We start from the raw sequence: 20,968 nt of genomic DNA, 5'->3' as shown, positions 1-20,968 counted from the left end.
ACAAGACCAGTGGAGAAGCTGGGGAAATGACAGAGAGATGGCCGTTTCAGGAGATTCTCTCGGTCCTTACCTTTGCAGCGTAACTCCACATTTCAATCCGGTCATTGAGGCGTTTTTTGCACTCGGGTTGTAACCTCACCCGCTTATCCTCCAGGGCCTCCATGAGGCAGGACATTTCTGTGGAAGAAAAGGGATAAGAAGAGTCTGAAACTGTCCAGAACAGAAATTTCTGTAAGGTTGGGAGAAGGGGACCTCACCACCAGAGAATTCAGATTTATAGGCTACACAAAGTTAAATCCATTCTAGGAAACTCGAACCAAGATTTCACATGAAGAAGAATGATATTGAACTTCCAAGGCCAGCTGCCCAGAGACTTTTAAAACCGCTCTCATTTTTACTGGGCACGTCTGGCTCGGAAACAACTTTCTACCTGCCCAGGATCCGCCCAGTGTGGCTACTGGGAAAGTTGATGAAGCTGGTCTAGTTTGGACAAGGGGGAAGAGGGCCATGATGATGACTAAGTTTTGCTTCCCTGATAAGTACTCAACCTTCCCTTTTCATCAGATCTGTACATCTGGGCATGGCTAGGTCAGTTCAAACCCAAAGGACTATTCTTAAATTCATTCTGCCACAAAAGCCTAGTTCCAGCACCAACCAGGCCCCCAGAGGATGCTGTCTGTGTCTGAGCTGCAGCTACAGAAGAGAGTGGCTGCAAGTGCTCTCAGAGGGAGTCTGAGAGAGAGTTCAGAGACTGTCAGAGTCAACAGTGACTTACGACGCCCTCGGCCAGGTGTAATGGCTGCACAGTGGTGTTTAATGTCCAGGGCACACGCTGTATGAAGGACTGGGTCCACAAAGATGTCTGCTTTGCTTTCCTTCAGCATGTTTAACACTTCCTAGGAAGGGAAAATCATCGCAGAGAGAGCTTTTATAGAGGAAATGCATCAGATCTGTTATCTGCAAATACTTTATATACAAACAAAATAGTCAAGGAGGGAAGGCTGAGGGTTAGCAACAGAACTTGTCGAGATAGGTGGCAATGTGGTGATGATGAAAAGAATGTAGATTTTCAGCAAATGATTTAATTCCATAAATACACTTGGGAGACCTAGTGTAAGCAAAGCTGTATGCTCAGTAAAGTGTGGGGTTATAAAATCAGATTTGGGTTTTGGCAGTCTGGCATGCCATATTATTAAATACTAAGTGTTAGTATTTATACTGGTATAACATAGCTATTTTCTTACTTTAAGAAGACTGAAAAATGTGAAATCTGAAAATCAGTAATATGCTATCTTAAAATTCCCAAACAACGGTCAACATTTGCAAAATGTTTCACTTTACCTCCATTATCCTCAAAAGAAAAAAAAAAAAAAGACTGAGAGAGCATAAATTTTACTGCAAGAACAATTCTTACTGAGTTTAAAGATGTTCCGAACAAGAGGAATATAAAAATGATGGAACTGAAATCAGCTCTGCAGTCTCTCCATTTATACACGATGAAAGAATAGGAGGTAAAGACAAGCCAGAAATGCTTTTTTGTTCTTTTAATTAAATTTATTTATTTACTTTAGAGAGAGAAAGAGAATCCATGCTGAGCCTGACGTGGGGCTCAATCCCACGATCCTGAGATCATGACCTGAGCTGAAACCAAGAGTCAGACGCTAAACCGTGCAACCTAGGTGCCCCTAGAAATGCTTTCTTAAATAAAAATAGTTTGCTTTCAATGGAAAGACTATAGTCCCAATAAAACAACAATAATAAAAACAAGAAAACAAAACCGAAACTCAAATATTGTTCAAAAAGTCCTCTTCAAAGTTAAATGGGATCATTTGATGACAAAGCAGTCCAAGGAAAATATCTGGATTTAGCTTTCCGCCAACTCCCTCCATTCCTCAGACCGTGTGCAATCGGAAGCATTTCAGCAGATGAAAAGATCTGTGTACAGTAGTCACAGTGACTCAACAATGACATCACTGAAACACTTCTCAAAAAAAGAAAAAGTTTTTTAAAAAAGATCAGATAGATCATCTCAGTTGCAGTTTTACAAGATAATGTATGCTTAGCAGTCACATTTTGTTAACTTTGTTTTTATGTGCTATTTCTGAAATGACTTTTATGGATGCAGTGTATGTACTGATATGTTGGACGTGACATCTTGCTCTCGGCAGTGTACTCACAGCCCCTCAACAACGGCCTGGTTGTGGGGATGAGACATATTCACAAATAATTAGTACATGTGAAAGAATACTTAAGGTATAGGTGATTAATTGTTAAGAACCCAATTAAGGTTTTCTAAGAGGGAACAGTGTGTAGAATTCTGGGGAGGAAGGTTTAGATGCTATCACTGAGACGTCAGAGGACAGCATTGGAAGGAAAAAGAAAAAGGAGTGAAAGCAGGCAGGAAAAGGGCCACTGATGGTGGTGGTTACCTTCTTACAAGTGTCCGTCTTGATTTTGAGCAGGTTAACTTTGAGGCATTCCTCCACTTGACCCGTCTGCTCTTGGGCTGCTGCCTCTTCAGCACACAGATTAGAGATCTGTTCAAGAGACACATGAAACACAAGGCCATCTCTACTGTCACCAGAAACCTTGTCTCTGCAGCCTGTAGATCTGGTGGTCCTCCCACACGGAGCCACAGGTCCTCTCAAACAGCTTCCCGATGGACGTCACTCCCCTGCCTCCTGTACGAGCCGCCAGGCCCCATTCTCCTTCACAAGGACTGGCACACAGAGTCAGCGTACCCATCTTTATGCTGTCAACCCTGAGATTTGAGTCAGACTGTCCCAGGATTGGTCACAAAGAAGGCTATCCTTGATGACACAGGAGGAAGGTGATATAACCAAGTGAAATACTAAAAGCAAATGCTTTAAAAGGTTCAGGGTCAACTCAGACTCACAACTTGGCAGCACGTGTACGCACGTGGTATGCACGCACGCACACACACACACACACACACACACACACAGGGGTTCTAAAACACAGTCCACACCAAAGATTAAAAACTTAGCTTTCTTTGGACAGCTGTATGAGTAAGCTTCTTTTAAAAATCTTTAGCTATGATCTCCTAAAATTGACATATGTTGAACAAAGTTCTCCACATGGCCTTTTCTAGCTAGGAAGTCAAATAATTTCCAAGGACAGGCATTTCTTTAGTGCTATTAGAGGAGCACTTTATCTTTCTGGCAAGTCTCAGGGTATTCTAGGTTGACCATCAGAATAAGGAGAAGGGAAGAACAAACTATATGGAGACATATATAAAAAAAGAATACTCTAGTACACGCAAACAATGAACTGTGGGACACTACATCAAAAACTAATGATGCATGGTGATTAACATAACATAATAAAAAAAAATACCAAAAATAAAAAATAATAAAATAAAATAAAATAAAAAGAATACTCTAGTACAACAGAGAAACACGGAACCAACACTGTATAGTGATAGGACCAGTGCCAAGTCTAATTCAGTGTCACAGGGAACCAGAAACTCAAACAATGGAGAATCCAGAAGATGGGCCTTCAACTATCCTGGATTCAAGGCTGAAGGGCAAGAGAAAACAGGACTCTTCTCCAATAAGATTTCTCTGACCAGCTCTGTTCATAATCAGTTTCGTACCCAAATCCTACCTCATCTGAGCAGTGTAGCTGGAGCTGAGGATCTAGTCGGTAATCCAGAGCAGACTCCTGGATAATAATCCGTATCTGGTCTTCGCAGTCTGAAGAAAGCCGCTACATGTGACAAAGGGAGACTTCATCAGCCTATCAGACAATTTCAGCTTTATTTATTTATTTAAAGATTTTATATTTATTTGACAGAAAGAGACACAGCGAGAGAGGGAACACAAGCAGGGGGAGTGGGAGAGGGAGAAGCAGACTTCCCGCAGAGCAGGGAGCTCGATGTGGGGCTCTATCCCAGGACCCTGGGATCATGACCTGAGCCGAAGGCAGATGCTTAAAGACTGAGCCACCCAGGTGCCCCACAATTGCAGCTTTTTATTTGGCCCAATTTGGGAAGGTATGAAAAAGGTCTTGGGAAAGTAGGAGCAAGCTAGGGACTTCCCAAGAAAAAATGACCAGGAGTCGAGGGGCCTCTACAAGCACACCTCTGTGAAGAGTCCAAGCCAGTTTATACCTGATCAGCATATCTCAGCTTGAGGCAAGAGATGACTTGACCTTCCAGCTCTGAATCATCCTTGGCCTTAGTCAGGATACCATGGCAGAATTTAGGAATGTCAGCTTTACAGGCTTTCCTTAACACAGGGTTTAGGCGGTAATCTGGAGTGGAAAGTTATAAGAACATGATAAAATATTCCACCTGATTCACAAACATTAGAGATCTACCTTTCAAAAGGGGGCATATTATGTCACTGACCACAAACAAACCACTGATTTGTTTATTCGCTAAATGTTTACCGAGCTCTCACTATGCTATTTTTAACCAGCAACAGAATTTAATGAAAGAGTAGAGGTGGAGATGGAGCCCCAGGAATTCTACTTTGCAGCAGCTCCACGGGTTCTGCTGGTACCAGTATTCTTAGTAGTTGTCATGAAGACCAAGCAGCCATCACCAATGTTCCCCATAACAGAGGTTTTGGAAAACACTGAGATTACCTGACTCATCTTACCAACTATGTTACAAGGTCTTGCAACTCAGAGCCGAAATTTCTCTCTTCTAAAAGACATTACCCATATATTCTCCTACCACATGCAGGAAGTTTTGTTAAAGCTCTAGAGTTTTCAAAGAACTCCAGCCCTGACTCCTGTCTCCTCTTTCCTACGACTTCCATTCTGTTCTCCCAGATACTCTTTGAAGAAAGAATAAGTCGTTTTGCTTATTGCATCCAGACCATTCCCTTAAAACCCACAGACAACAAAACACCCGTAGTTTAATAAGGCAGGTATATGCCAACTCAGTTCCACTGAAGCCCCACTCAAAGGGACGGGGAAAGCCAGGCCATGATGTTACCTGTGTTCTGGGTGATCTGGCGCTTGGTTATCATCTGTTTGCATTTGGGATCCATCAGTTCACTGTTTTTATTTTGTTTCAAGCACTGCAACATGGTTTTGGAATCTGCTTCTGGACAGAACCTCTGCAAGAAATAAAGTTTTACAAAAGTAGTTATCCAAATACGGCAATTAACACCATCCATACCATTCTTTCATCTATTGGAGTGCTAACGACAAAATCGGCTTGAAGATACCACTCGGTGCAAGAGAAACAGCTAAGTCTGAATACACACCCAGCCTCAACTTCCCCTTTCTTCATCTATTCTCTACTATATCGCTCATAGTTCTACTACTCTCACCGTTTCCTATTTTGCATAGGACTGACTCTGTACCTACATGGCTATATTACATTATACGACATCTCCTGAGCTTACACATTGTTTAAGGATGAATGTGATGCCATACCAGGTGGCCAGGTAGCCCTCAAGCCGTATCTACCCAATCCGAACAGGGAACTTAAAAATTACACACCAATCAATGGGAACAAGAATGTGGGGAAAGGAGCAGTCTAGTTCATCTTTTAACTACGGGGGCTATAATCCTACCAGTCTGTGCAGCTAGCCCCTGTACACGTGTTACTGTCCTTGAAGCCAGACAGATCCGTTTTGGACTAATAATAAATTCCATCTCTATGTGCTAATCACAGTCTACTGATATCTTAATATAGGTTGGTGACGTGGGTTGCTGACTGGCTTTTATAAAAGTCATCAAAATCTTACAAAACTACCCCAAATCAGAGTCTGACATTTCCACTTTTACATAGGACTCAAATCTACCAGGCCCAGCTAAAGACACTTCTAACTTTCACAATTCTCTTTGGTATCTGATAGAGTGAAAAATACCATTTTATTTTAAAGTAGTATTTTATTTAAGTAAATTATAATAAAGCATTTTGTTTTATTTTATTTTAAATAAGGCATCAGAACTTTAAGTTTAATCTCTTCACATATGTGGAAAGATTGAGGAACTGGCATCTAGGTTCTCAAGTCAGCCCTGCTGTAGAGAACGCTCACTGGAAAAGTGTATGAAACAAAAGAACTTGTAGAACAGAAAAGTCTTTCGATTGCGGAAGGACGATGATCAGGACACTTGGTGGTGGCTTTTTCAGTATACCTACCACTACCCGCTCTCAAAGACTAATCATGTATTTCCTGGGTATCTATTCACTTGTGCCTTAGGTCAAGGTGAGCTCAGTTAGCTTAGCTCAGTGGTTCTTAAACTTGAGCCTGCATCAGAATCACCTGGAAGCCTTGTTAAAACGGACAACTCTGCTCCCAGAGTTTCTGATTCAGTAGATATGGGGTGGGCCCAAGCACTGATCAGTTCCCAGGTGATGCTGAGGGACCATACTATGAGAACCATTGTCTCATCTGTATAAAAGAGGTTGAATGAAAAGATTATACAAATTTATATTTAAAGAAGCTTATGTTGTTATTTTTACTTACCCTGTGCTTACCCCCTGGTTTTGGATCCCTTACCTTTATCATCTGCTTGCAAACTCTCATGAGTGTATAGTCTAGTTCTGGGTCCATCATCTCTGTCTCCTGTAGCTTAAAAACTTTCTGGTGGCAACGGGTACTTAGCTGCTTCTTGTTTTCTTTCAGACATTCAATAATCTAGGGCACAAGAATTATGGTCGTGTTAAGGGGTGTATCCTGGCTTGATAATCCAAGAGTTCTGACTACAGCCTTCAGTTCTTAGTGCATCCCCCATCTTTTGTTCCATTCCGAATTCCTAGGCAATAGGAATCAGAATTTGCTCACCAAGGAGAATTAATCAATTTACAGCTTCAGGGCTAAGAGTGAACCAAACTGTATAAAAATAATGGATGAGTTGAGCAGACTGCACTGGAGTCTAAAAGGAAGGAAACCCACTCAGATTCCTGGTTTCTTCTGCCTTCCAGCTCTTCCTTGTCCAGATTCCTTCTGGAGCCCACATTAGGCTCTCTGCCTTTCTCTGGAGCAAAAGCCCTGACTAGACAGTAGGCACGAGCTAGGAGGATCAGTTTAACTCACCATTTACCACATGAGAATAGAGCATTAGATGCCAGACATGAAAGAGACCCAGTCCTTACCCCTGATAAATATAGTCTCACAGGGCAAACTTTTATAAACAGATAACTACCAAAAAAAAAAAAAAAAAGAGGAGTGGGTTAACATAAAAGCATAAAGTGCCACACGATGGATTTTAAGATAGTGAATTAAGTGTATCCTGAAATCTGCCGTTCCCTACACCAACCTTTTAGATATTATAAACAAATGATAAAGAAGGGAAACAGACGGGAAGCTGTAGTAACTAGGGCTGTACATAGGTCAGGAGACTTCTAGGAAATCTCTAAGGCACAACCAAAAATCGCCAAATAACTGAGAGGGAAAAGTAACAGATCAATTTAAAAAATGCATTTAATATCCTTAGAATAATACAGAAAGAAATGGTAAACCAGAATCAAGAACAGATGGTTGTGAAAAGAACCAATTATGGATCTTGGAAACAAAAAATAAAACCCAACAGGTGGTCTCTCTAAAGAGCAGAACGGACAGAACTAAAGAATACATGTTTTCTCTGCGAAGTGGAACTGAGGAATTACCTCAATGCAGTACAAACAACAAAGAAATGGAAAGTATGAAAGAAAAAGAGACATGGAGGACAGATTCAGATGTTCCAGAAGGAAGGAAAGGGCAGTGTTTGAAAAAACAATAACTGAGGCTAAAGCACTATGGCAATGCCCTGAACTACACAGAAAAGGTAGCTGAATCACTGGAAGAACATTGAAAGAAAAAAATCACTCGTTTGCACTTCATTCCTGACAATTCTGGGTAGGGCCCTGTTCTGTGCATTAAGGAAACAAAGTTTCCCAGGTGACTCTTATGTTAACAGAGTAAGAACTAGTTAAGAACTTCTGTGTAATGGGCACAGAATAAGGGACTAATCAATTTTGGAGGTGCACGGTGTTAGGAAAGCTATGGAGAGGAGGAAGCATTTGAAGGATCAGGAAGAGCTTCTCAGGAAGACATGGTGGGGAAGGACAAGGTAACCTGAAAGAGGGAAGACAATGAACAGTACATCAAGACGAATGCAGGTAAGGAACTTCCTTTGGGAGAAGGCTGATATAGCTTAGGAGGGGGTGATTAGGCTGGAGAGAATGTGAGGAGGCTCATCCCACCAGCAAAGAATTAATTATTAAAATGTTACCTTCCCATTTTCACAATTAGAAAATAAAAACAGACATGGGCGCCTGGGTGGCTCAGTTGGTTAAGCAACTGCCTTCGGCTCAGGTCATGATCCTGGAGTCCCGGGATCGAGTCCCGCATCGGGCTCCCCGCTCAGCGGGAAGTCTGCTTCTCCCTCTGATCCTCCCCCTCTCATGCTCTCTGTCTCCCATTCTCTCTCTCAGATAGATAATAAATAAAATCTTTAAAAAAAAAAAAAAAAAAAGAAAAGAAAAACAGACAGTCACCTGAGCATTGCCATACTGCACAGTGGAACAGTAGTTCTTGATATCAGTCTTGCAAGCTTCATACAGATCTGGTTCCAGACGGATGTCCTCGGTCTGCACGGGAGGGAGCCAGCATGGAAAAAGGAGCTTATTCTAAACTGGGATGTCAAATGTTCTACATACTCATGTGTTGACCGGATCTTGTCTAGTGACCACAACTCTTACCCAGCAAAGCAGCAGCAGTGTGGCCACCACAGCACAAGGAAAGCTTGGATTTAGTTTCAATCCTGCCACTGACTAACTAGATGGCCTTGGACTTTCTTTGCAAAACAAAATGCTGTCACCTGCCCGGCCCCTTCATAGGACTGCTGTGAAATGAAATTAGATCATATGATGTGGAAACCACTTCAGAAAGTCAAAACCATCATATAAATGTAGGGTTCTACTTTTATTATTTTATCGAAAGGGCAAGGTTCAAAGCTAGGGACCCAAAGTCTCAATTGTAACTGGACATCAAGGCCAGCTCCACTTAAACATAATTAGCATTGAATCACTCCCGCCCTATGGGAAAATCTGGTAATGCACCTTTTGCGGTATTATTGGTGGTCGGTATTCATTACTAGATTTTGCTTAGACTGAGGTGAAATATGATTCACAATACTTTTAGCTGTTTTCTTAACATGGTTTAACCTCAAAAGTAAAGTAAGAAGTTTCCTTTTACAGTGCACACTGCAGCTGACTTGCCAACAGCTGTCTCACCTCAGGATCTGTAAGCTCATCAGTGCACGGCACTCCCCTGGAGACTGCTGCTGGTCAGGGAGTGGGCACAGATCTCAAACTGAAAGATGAAAATTGAGGGAGGGGTGCTTGGGTGGCTCAGTCAGTTAAGCGTCTGACTTGGGATCAAGCCCCATGTCAGGCTCCCTGCTCAGCGCCTCGGCCCGGCTCATGCTCTCACTCAAAAAACAAAAACAAAAACAAAGAAACCAGGGCGCCTGGGTGGCTCAGTTGGTTAAGCGACTGCCTTCGGCTCAGGTCATGATCCTGGAGTCCCTGGATCGAGTCCCGCATCGGGCTCCCTGCTCGGCAGGGAGTCTGCTTCTCCCTCTGACCCTCCCCCCTCTCATGTACTCGCTCGCTCTCATTCTCTCTCTCTCTCAAATAAATAAATAAAATCTTTAAAAAAAAAAAAAAAACAAAGAAACCAAACACACACACACACACACTCTCTCTCTCTCTCTCTCTCTGAGGGAAGGATCTTGCTACAGGCTGTCGGGAAGGAGGAGGTTTCTCCTGTTCTACTTTGCTGCTGGAGACGGAATGTTGGAGCAGGTGGCTCCGCTACTGCAGGCAGTCAATGTGAGGGAAACCAGCCTTGCAATGAAGCTGGTGCCACAAACAGCAGAAACAATAGGGAAAGACCCTTGATCCTTGAGGGCATTACTGATGCAACGATTGTATCACATTCTTACAGCTGAACTTCCAGTGACACGTGGTCAAAATATTTTATCGGTTAGGAAAAGTGAAGCACGAAGCTGTCCATGGCAAATTTTAGCACAAGGCTCCAAGTCTTAACAATCACAGTAGTGGCTAAAATCTTCCAATTTGCCCTCACCCTTCACCCAACTTTCTAGAGCCTGCCCCTGTGTTTCTGGGCCCCAGAGGCCATGCTACGAGGCGTTACCATCTCTAGCTCCTCCACCCGCAGCTGCTTGCGGCACTTCAGGGACACCCTGTGCTCCTTGGCCTCCTGGAGAGTGTCATTGCGCACGGTCGTGCTCAGGCAGATCACCACGTCCACCCTGCCAAGGAAAGGAGAAGGCTGAGACTGGCTGGAGCCACACGAGGGCAGAGAGCCCAGAGCGAGGCTGGGGCAGGGGCTGGATCACCACCCCAGAGTGCATGACCCCCTTTACCATGCTTCTGAATGCCCTTTCTAGAAGTCCCACTGTGTTTACAGAGTGCTGAAAGCAGTAATCTGACTGTGTATATTACAAACGTCGGAAGGCGGACTACATTCCTGACTGGCAGGGAGGCCAGAGAGGGGACATGTATGCAAGGACAGTTCAATGCTTGTTTTGTTACAAACATGTGACCAGGGGGGAATGCTGCTCTTAACTCTGGACTGTGTTTCTGATGAAAAGTAAAATTCATTTCTGAAAGGTACAGAAACCTAAGCAAAATGGGAACTTGGTTTATACGAGGGAAATGTGTTCTAGAAATGTGCCTTTGCAGGGGCGCCTTGGTGGCTCAGTAGTTAAGCGTCTGCCTTTGGCTCAGGTCATGGTCCCAGGGTCCTGAGATCGAGCCCCGCCATCGGACCCCCTGCTCAGCAGGAAGCCTGCTTCTCCCTCTCCCACTCCCTCTGCTTGGTTCCCTCTCTCGCTGTGTCTCTCTCTGTCAAATAAATAAATAAAATTGATTTTATTTATTTATTTATTTGACAGAGAGAGGCAGAGCACAAGCAGGGGGAGCGGCAGGCAGAGGGAGAGGGAGAAGCAGGCTCCCTGCTCAGCAGGGAGCCCGATGCGGGGCTTGATCCCAGGACACTGGGGTCACGACCTGAGCCAAAGGCAGATGCTTAACCAACTGAGCCACCCAGACGCCCCTAAATAAATAAAATCTTTAAAAAAAAAAGAAAAAAGAAATGTACCTTTGCAAAAGAGTGAGATCGAAGAATTGGGGCAGCCATGCTGTGAAAGCTCATCACTTTCCTCATTGAGACCTAATTCTTAAATCAATCAAGTTTTTGTTTGTTCACTAGACCTCTTAACTCAGTACAAGCCCCTGCTGCTCTCCGGAAGAGCTGACATCATGGAATGATGTCGGGAGGAAGTGAGTTAACCTCTCATTCACACTGCAACTTGCTCCTCTAAGTGTGCAATCTGAATCTGCTTCCTCAGTCAGACAGCCTGGACCTGGGAACATTAAGATCGGCCCTTTAGCTTCCAGGCCTCTCCATGTCAGAAGCACCTGTGCCCCGTGGCTCCAGGCAACTATAAAGATGATCTGGCCACACAATCCAAGTACTTGGCCACACCACCAGCGGAGTGTGCCGGCCTCCGAGGCTAATCCTACCAGAACACAGGATATTTGTCCAGACTTTAGGGAAGCAGATCGAATCAAGTAAAAGTTACATACTTCTTTTTTATGTTGGGGCAAAGTTTCAACACATCCTCCTTGCAGGCCATTTTAAACTTGTAAGAGAAACGAAAATCCTTCATCTGCACCTGAGAAAGACGATGAGAAAGAAAATCAGCAGCTCTCTAGCAAGTTCCACATCAGCAGTGCGCACAGAGACTGCAGAAGCCCACCTTCCAGGCCCTGTGCAACTCACCTTCCGTCTCAGGCCTCAGGACCTGCCCACCTCCCCAATCCTCCCTCTGCTATGGCCCCTCTGGCTTCCCTACCATTCCAATCACGCTGCTCCCTCTGCCAAAAGGGCTCTTCTCCCAGATCTCCCATGGTCTGCTCCGTCACCTCCTAGGCACTTCTATTCAAAGACCTCCTTCTGAAGCCCCCTTTCTCCTTCACCCTCCAGCCCGTAGGTGGCTTTATTTTTCTTCATAGGCCCACCTGAGACTGTATTTATGTGTAAACGTGTTTTTGTGTCTTTCTCTTACTAGAACATAGAATTGACAAGGGCAGGGTTTGTCTGCCCAAGGAGCCCACTGTCTCCAGTGCCCTCAGAGGCCCTCAATATCATTTGGTAAAGGCAAACGATAGGCCAAAGGCCCCAAGAAGAGGTCAATTTTACACAGATGACTGATTTCATCCTCCTGGGAAGGAAGTGCTTGCTTTACCAGAATCACTTCCTTTAGATCTGTGCCAACTTTGAAGAGTACAGTTTAACCTTATTTGGATGTCAGACCTGGTATGGTAGTATGATTTAAAAGAGAATAAGGCTTAGGGTCTAGTGTACTGATAGACATTTGGACTGCTGCACTGAACAGAGACACAAAACAGCAGATCCCACTGATACTAGCTGTGTAAGCAAAAGCTAACATACCTTACAAAAGCAAGCAATGTGACTCATCTCTATTCCCACTGAGCTGCCCATTCCCTAAGGGTACAGACTCCATCTTACTTAGCACTGCAGTCCCAGAGCCTACCATTGTTCCTGGCCATAGTGGATAAAGACCACATTTTTTGAGAACTGCAGAAGGGCATATTTGGAACAAATGATTTCTCACAGAACAGGTGCTCTGATGCTCTGGAAGAGAAAGGAATTCAGAACCACCCAAGCAGCCGAGACAGGGTTTGCCTGGCGTTACTGACCAGCTGGAAGTGGGTGACTCCAATGGCACACTTCTCATTCATATCCTTCTGGTGTTTGTTCTGAATGAGACACTCCATCAGGTCCCCGGAGTCGATCTGGTTATCTGCCACATCCTGGGGAAGGCAGTGCACACTTACACTTCATTTCTAATAATTAATGAACAAATCTTGCACCCCAGTTCATAAAAAATGAAAAGTAGACTGATTCTAGAGCCTTCCCCAACATGATACATCATAAATTATATCAAAATCAGTCTGAGAAATTATAAGGGATAAACATTCAGTGGACTAAAAGTTGCAGAGCAAGTTGCCCCACACAAAGCTCCAACAAGAACATATACTGTGCAGGGCTTTTGCTCCTTTCCCCCCATGACGCCAGCAGCTGGCTTTCAGGATCACACCCAACACTGCCTCCTGATGGTCAGACCCTTATGGTTCCTGCATGGTTTCACCCCCACAATTTAGCTAGTTCAATAACTGAATCAAGTAACAGAGTAACAGAATTCATTCAGTTGACAAGGAGAAGCTATTATCACTGCTAACAAACCCTGGCTGAGGTACTGGAAGCAGCTCAGCCGTGCTCAGAAGGGCCTGCCCCACCCCTATGAAGGGCATCTCTACAACTGCTGCTAAGTACATACCAGGGCATCCACCAAGCATAATCAGGTAAGGTTTCCCAGGATGGTGGCACCCCCTCTTAATCTGTTTACATTTTCAACTTTAACTTGTCAATCTATCGCTTAGGAGTCATGTATGCTGCAGAGGTTAAGTGCAATACACTTGAGGGTCAAAGTCCTAGTGAATTTGGTTCTGTTCCTCATCCGTTTCTCCAAACATTACTTACATGGCAAAAGTTCTGAATTATGGGCTCACAGGCTCTCATCAGCAAGGCTTCTATTTGAATGTCCTGTAGAAGATTAAACATATTAATAATTCTGCTTCAGAAAGAGCTAGTTGTGGCAAGAGTGGCAGTTTGTGTTTCTGAATCAGTAGCAACTGATGGGCAAATAATTCTAGATGTAGTCTTTAGGTTAGATAGCCCGGCACAGACAGAATTGCTCCTCCATTACATTCTGAAAGGCAAGTTTATCTAGAGGCAGATACCCCTTGAGCCTGAGCAAAAAAGAGAAGGCAGAATTAAGAACAGTGCAGAGAAAAAACATTTAACAGTAATACTAGAGTTCAGCCTTTGGAGTTTTTCCAAATGGCTAAGCAGTTCAAAATGAAAATATGGGTAAATGACATCTGTCTTTAGTTTATAAGCTCATAAAACAGATGACAAACCACTGCCTCTGGGGAATATACACAAATGTCTTTAAGCAGACAGTAACCTCTGTGCAGCACTAGCTGCTGAAATAACATCTTCCTTTAAAAAGTGACACAGCCCAGAATGTCCTCATAAGCTCACAAGGACAATGAGAATGGGAGAAGGCAGATGACAGAAGATGAAAGAAGCAATAAACTTCTGAAAAATAGAAAGAAAGAAAAAAAAAAGACTAGTTGGGAAATGTAATTTTACATAATGCCAATTTTGACAATTCAAATGGTTCCTAAAAGGCTTAAGATAAAAAAAAAAAGAGCAATCCCCCATTTCCCTAATTTCTGCCCCCAAAGGACAATTTTAACATTTTTAGCTGCTCCCTCCCCAGTAATGCTCTCTGTATTTCTAAATAATATGTCTATGCTTATGAGACTTTCTAATTTCTTTTTTAATATTTCCGTGGGTTTCTGGATGAAACAGGGATAAACACACGTATTCGGTCTTCCACGTTTAAGTGGAAGTCCCAGGCTTTTATTTTATTATTGATGACACAAACATTACCAGATAACCTAATAGAAAGAGCTAAGATAAGAGAACAGGAACAGGAATACTTGGACTAGTCTTGCATGCGATTAAGAGATCTGAAGCACAGCTGCTATTTTTTCTTAAAGGGGAGGAAAAAGATTGGTCTAATCACTGTGATAATTCTAATTTATGAAGAAAACCAAAGGGCTAAGTATATAGAATATTTCTCTGGAGAGATAAGGAAAGGGGTTCAGGAAGCAACATAATATACTTCTTTGTAAAGTCAACAGAGGGAATGGGCACTCTCGGGGGCCAAGAAAGGGCAGGACTGAGAAAGGAGGATGGGCCGCTGACAGGATGCACGCGGTCTGTGAGCCGCAAGCCGCTTACCTCAGATTCTAACTCGGTGAGATTGCCGACTATATCTCTGCACTCTACAGCCAGGTCGTCAAGGTGGTCCTGGAGGCACTCAAGCTCCTGCAAATAAGAAAGCAATCCCTTGGCATTTTTCAATTATATAAATGAACAAGGGAAGCCAAGAGAACAGTGTCTACCTCCTTTTCAGTGGTCCTCCTTTTCTTTTTAAAACTATTTCACTGAACAGAACACTAAAGCTTTATTTGAGTCCCCAAACCGGGATTGTTGAGAAGATAAGTACTTGATGTAACAGGGTGGTTAAGAGGGTCAAGGGGGTACAACAGCCATACAAATCCTCCAGAAGGCCAAATCGGTAAGTCCAACAAGAATCAATGTTCAGATGTCCTCAGCACCTAAAAATTTTATCAGGCCTTTACTCTATGCCATCAACAACCTGTCATACCATTTTTTTAAATCTGTGTTTTGATATATTTGCTCCCATTTTAAATCTGCATGTCGATAATAATCAGTGAACAACAAATTCACAGTAGAAAGACATGGAATATTTTAAGACTCTTCATGAGCAAAGTAGGTCCGGACCAAGGTCCAAAACCCAGCATAGAGCTGAGAGCTCCTGCAAGTCAAACCTGGGATTCTAACCCTGGCCCACACAGAAGGATTCTGAGGTAAACTGCAAAGCAAGTGAACACACTAGGGTTTGGACATCTAAAAGCTATCTTGTCTGGGCTTTGGAACCTGACCTGGAGTGACCCTGTAGCAGCAATCCATTACTATTCCTTTTAGAAACTTAGAGGCTTTAAGTAGAACAGAAGCTCACTTTCCCAAAGCATATCAACAGCTATTTCTCGGCAAAGGACTCTATTAAAGGATCAAGTTTAACTTAGTATTCTGCAAGAATCTCTGTTTTAGAATTAGAAGAGCAACAGACAAGCAGGGTTGTAGGAGTTATACAATGGCCAGAAGGGGGGGGGGAACCCCTGAAGGAAAATGCATAAAACCTTTGGAGTAAGAGAAATGGCTAAGGGAAAAATCCCATTCACAGAATCCTTTCCTAAGTGGAGCTTCACAGTGATGGGCTGCAATACAGTGCAGGCTTCTCAATGTTACTTTGAAGGGGTGTGAAAGGAAACCGTTTTCTGGGATTCCATATGACCATATCCTTTGTTTCATTAGACAAAGGCAGCAGAAAGCTCAACTGCAGGCATTTTCTCACAATAAACTTGACAGAACTGCAGCAGGCCCAGGAAACAGACTACTGAAAATGGTATTGGCAGGGCTAACAGATCTGAGTAGTAAGCCATGCTGCTTCTTAAAAATGCCCAAATCCTGCTCGTGGTGAGTTGTTGGTAGTTTAATCCCAGAGGGTGTTTTGTAGTAGTAAGAGCGGAACTTGGAAACGTGAGTTCACACCTTGTTCTAGTATTACTGGAGCTTTAAACAAGTAGTTATTCCTCGATGCTTGGTTTCCCTGCCTTAAGACAGAAGACAAGCTCCCTCCTAACTCAATTCGCTAGAATGCACTAATATAGCTTTTCTATGTTTTAAACCAGGCACAAAGTCTTTAGAAACCATTCATAGAATGCATGTAAGTCTTGGGGGCTCCTTCTTCTCTACACTTTCCTGTATGGAGAGGTTCTAAGACAATGGACTGGATGTCTAGCTAGGATTAGACCTGATTATTAGGTAAGGAAGTCAATACACTTCACTCCCATGGGCCTCAATTTCGTCAATTACTAAACGGAAAAAATAATTCCCATTCCTACATATCTTGTAGGACTACTGTAGGGCATGCACACTATTCACGCATGCTAGTAGTTATATACGTTTATGTTGATACCTTGCCTTCTCTCAAAAGGGCTTTAATGTACCTTATTAAGGTGAGAAAAGAAAAAAAAAGGCAATATAAAATAAATTTAAAACAAGTTAAAAAATAGGAAAAGAAAATATGGTAAAGAAAGTGGGACGGGGCTAGCAGTACGCTTGGTGCACAAATGCCTACCACACGATCTTACACACCTGCTACAGGAAGGCCATACCTTTGGATCTAGTTTTTTAAGAGGCAACACAAAGAGGGAAAATAATCATTTGCAAAATATAGTAACCATAATATATAAACAAACCAAATGCTTTGGAAAAGTATAATTATTCCTGACATAGAGACCAAATAGAAAATTTTCCTTAGGATTTCTTATGAAGAAGACATTGAATAATGTAACAAAAATAGAGATGCATTTTATGGTGTTTGTACTCTATGTAAAATGTTCATCATGAATATTATTATTATTATTACTACTACTACTACTATAAGGGGAACAGGTATAGCTATGTCAGCTACCTGTCCAGTCTCTGTTTTTTCACTGCACCACTTTCCCAAATCAATCAGGCACTTATCCTGGAGGGCGGGATCTAGCTTAACATCCATGGCACGTTGGTGTAGGATTCTTTGAACTTCAGCTCGGCACTCCCGAGACAGCTACATAAGAGAGAATAAGCAAAATACTTTAAAAGTACCAGAACCAAGACAAAAAGACACTACATAAAGGAAATCTGTTGTCAGGAAACTAATAATGTTACAGTTATTTGTACAAACTTTATACCCCCAATCTCGTCCAAAGTGAGGATTAAATCTTCTAGGAGGCTTCTACAAACCCATACCTCTAGGAAGGAGATCGTACATTCAACATTTTCTAATATACTGAATGAAACAACATCCTTTTCTCAGAGTATGTGGATAAAAAGTGAACTGGATTTATATTTTTTGTTTAGCATAACTAATCTGCTACTACTCCATGAATGTAGAGTAGAATACCAGCTCCTGTTCAGGAGAGAACGTGCACTTGTGTCAGGAACACTGAATTCAAATTTACCTAAACTCTGAACAAGCCCAAAAGCCATCTGTATCCTGGTTAAGAGTTTCTAATGGATCTTTAAAGCTAAATGAAGTTAGGGCAGCAATATTTAGTTGTCTATTTGTCATTTAGATTTTAGTAATTTAAAGAAAACCTGGAAATGTCCCCTAACATTCTGTTGAAATACTTTGTTGAAAACGTAAAATCAGATGGAAAGCTGGTGAAGCAACTCTATGGACACTCACTGAATGAAGTTCCCAGAAGTACAGCAACCCTTCCCCGCCAGATATACTGATAAAGTTTCCTACGATGGCAGAAATCAGAACAATACACAGCAAACTAATTCAAAAACAAATGGTTGACAAGAAGAAATGAAGTCAATATTGAGTGCATACCCTCCTGCCCTGTTCCTCAGTGCGGTAGGCGTGTCTATACAAGCAAGAGAACACAGCTCCAGGAGGCATAAGTTCACTGGTTTCATTCCAACCATGGGTGTGGCAAAGACGAGATGCATCTCCCTGGCACTTGCGGTATAAGACAGGGTCCAGCCTATAAGGTTAAGAGTTAAAAGATATTCCTGAACTTTGTTCTTCAGGAACACACAGTGGTCAATCGGTAGAAGTCTGGTGACCTTGGTGTAGAAGCTTTAAGTTCCACTTCAGGGAGGCCATGGTGGCTACGTAAGATGCACAACATGACAGCAGACTGAGCACTAACATGCCCTGGCTGAAATGAGACAATGAGGCCTGTAGCTATCACCAGGCAGCTCACAACTCTTCACTCAATACTGTTTCTCTAAGAGTGAATGAAATTCAATTCTGTTATACGAGATTCAATAAGATCAGGAAATGGCAAGATAAACAGAATCTCCCACTCGACTTGCCTTCTAGTCAAACTGTTCTTCTTCTTTTGCCCATGCCAGGTAAGGCAGTCATATTTTTAGTTTGCTTGAATATGCTTATTAACTTAAAAAAACTTGACATTTAACTTTGAACTCTGGAGACAATGGATTAAAGCAATGAGCCTGCTGCTTCTCCAGATCAGACCAATGGATGCTTAATTCTATCCACATCATAATGTCAACTTTGGGGGAGAGCTACTGAATGGAAGGAGAAAGGCTAACACTTAATGAGTAGCTTTTAAGCCTGTGAAGCATTTTTTGATCATGGGTGAAGGAGTTACAGAAGAGGAAATAAGATGATTTTGATTACAGCAATAAACTCAATAAACCCTGTTATTTTGGTTTAGATGGCCTGAGAAAGTACAGAGAAATTCCCACACAGTTTTCTTTAGTCCTTTCCAGAGCTAATTTGAGGGAACAGAAATAAAAATACATTGAATCTGGGGTGCCTGGGAGGCTCAGTCGGTTGAGTGTCCGACTCTTGGTTTAGGCTCAGGTCATGATCTCAGTGTCATGAGATCGAGCCCCACAGTGGGCTCTGCACTCAGTGTGGAATCTGCCTGAGATTTTCTCCCTCTCCCTCTGCCGCTCCCCCTGCTTGTGTGCTCTCTCTCTCTCAAAATAAAAATAAATAAAATCTTAAAAAAAAATACACTGAATCTTCTGAATCATCCCTTTCTAGTAAAGTATGTGAGTAATATATTCAATCACCAGAAAACTCCAGTGGTTAGGAAGCAGCTGAGCTTCCATGGGAGCAGGAGGAACAGCCAGCTTCCCAAGTGGCCGGGTACCGGCTGCTCTGCGGGTGGAAGGCAAACTAAAACATGGAAAGAGGAGGGCAGTGAAGCCAATAAGTTATAGTGATTCTGACTATAACACAGATCCTTCTCCTATTTCATCCCCACCCCCACCCGTTTTTGGCTAACAGTATGAGAAGAGAATTAGAGAATCAAGTTGTCATTTATTGATAAGAGCCTCTTAAGATAGAAAATTCAATAACTTTGAATAGTTAAAGAAATAAAAACAAATTCCCATATCCAGTGCAAATCAGTAAAAATAAAAACACACTATTATCTCTTAGAGACCTATCTGAAGATGCTTCTGCTGCCCCACAGGTGTCCAAGTTCTTTGAGGATGGATGTCTGTGGTATCAGAAACATGTGACTCTCACTTCCAAAGCTGTAGTGAATGGGGACACATGGGGCAGACCTGCAAGGGCTGCCTCGGCTTTTAGATACAATTCTGAAAGCAAGAAAGGTTCTTCAGGGGATTGGAGCATGTCAGCCATCCCAGAACTTAAGAAAAACATGTTCTTACTGATTATTTCAAACCATAGAGGAGATCCTGACTAAACAGGAGAACAGGCTGAGGCTTACACTTGACTCTGGCTTCAAAATACTCACTTCCAATCTCGAGAGATGAAATACTGCAGTTCTAATAGACGGTGCTCACAATCTTCCACCATTTTCTCTGTGTATAAGTGTTCCATCAAGCATGAGAGGATCCTGGGCATAAAACAGGGATGAAATTCTAACAACGGGTTTGGAACTCTCACATCAGTAGTATTTCCTTGGTCTGTAGAAAAAGCCCTTGAGCTATTTTTGAGGGCAGTCGGGGATTTAATTCTCTGAGAATAATTCAAATTAACAGTCCGGTAGTGACTATGCCTTCTTTCAACTTCAGGGCCACACGGCACTTGGGACTTGGCTTGCCTAAGATCTGTGTGCAGTTGCTTTATTTTTAACTGTTTATTAGAAAAATTTTCCAACACATACAAAAGTACAGAATCCTAATAGCCACCTTCCCTTCCCATAGCTTTATCAACCTATGGCCAAGTTTGTTTTAATTCTACACCCCCCCTTGTTGATATTTTGAAGCAAATCCCAGATACCATATCATTTTCTTCATAAATTCTTGAGCATGTTTCTCTACGAAGACATAATACCATAATCCACCAAAAGAAATTAATTTTAAAAATCCTTAATGTCATGTGATATCCTATTAGTTTTCAAATTTTTTTTGCAATTATCTTACGCCTTTTTATATGTTCGTTCAAACCAGGACCCAGAAAAGGTCCACACACTGCATTTGATTGATAGTATCTTCTAATGATTTTCAGCTGTAGCAGTTCTCCCCTTCCCTCCCTCACCCCTGACCCCTCATGCTTGATGCAGTTATTTTTATATTGGTAAATATTCTTAATTAGTCTTCACTGTGTTTGTCTATCTTCTCCAACTGCACAAAAAGCTTTAAAGAAGAATACCTTTTTTTAACCCCCTGCCACAGCATGAACAGCAGGAGTATATGCATAGCAGCATGATGACAAACATCAA

The 20,968-nt window shown here is 42.4% G+C and overlaps 1 protein-coding gene across 1 annotated transcript in view; it reads right to left on the bottom strand.

Annotated features, from left to right (window-relative positions):
* Positions 1-20,968, bottom strand: part of GLG1 (golgi glycoprotein 1) — a 153,074-nt gene that overhangs the window by 7,128 nt on the left and 124,978 nt on the right. The window contains exons 10-25 of the mRNA XM_036088014.2: positions 20,039-20,140; positions 18,130-18,283; positions 17,221-17,358; positions 14,898-14,984; positions 13,566-13,628; positions 12,722-12,835; positions 11,585-11,673; positions 10,128-10,245; positions 8,465-8,557; positions 6,486-6,623; positions 4,967-5,090; positions 4,133-4,275; positions 3,628-3,729; positions 2,430-2,537; positions 776-896; positions 71-177 (exon numbers count right to left, since the gene is read on the bottom strand). Of these exons, the coding sequence (XP_035943907.1) occupies positions 71-177; positions 776-896; positions 2,430-2,537; positions 3,628-3,729; positions 4,133-4,275; positions 4,967-5,090; positions 6,486-6,623; positions 8,465-8,557; positions 10,128-10,245; positions 11,585-11,673; positions 12,722-12,835; positions 13,566-13,628; positions 14,898-14,984; positions 17,221-17,358; positions 18,130-18,283; positions 20,039-20,140 (1,801 nt within the window). The remainder of the gene's footprint in view (positions 1-70; positions 178-775; positions 897-2,429; positions 2,538-3,627; positions 3,730-4,132; positions 4,276-4,966; positions 5,091-6,485; positions 6,624-8,464; positions 8,558-10,127; positions 10,246-11,584; positions 11,674-12,721; positions 12,836-13,565; positions 13,629-14,897; positions 14,985-17,220; positions 17,359-18,129; positions 18,284-20,038; positions 20,141-20,968) is intronic.

This window comes from Halichoerus grypus, chromosome 15, assembly GCF_964656455.1.
Source record: "Halichoerus grypus chromosome 15, mHalGry1.hap1.1, whole genome shotgun sequence".
Taxonomy (NCBI): Eukaryota; Metazoa; Chordata; class Mammalia; order Carnivora; family Phocidae; genus Halichoerus; species Halichoerus grypus.
The sequence above is the reverse complement of the archived record's forward strand: the minus strand, read 5'-3'. Positions and strand labels throughout refer to the sequence as shown.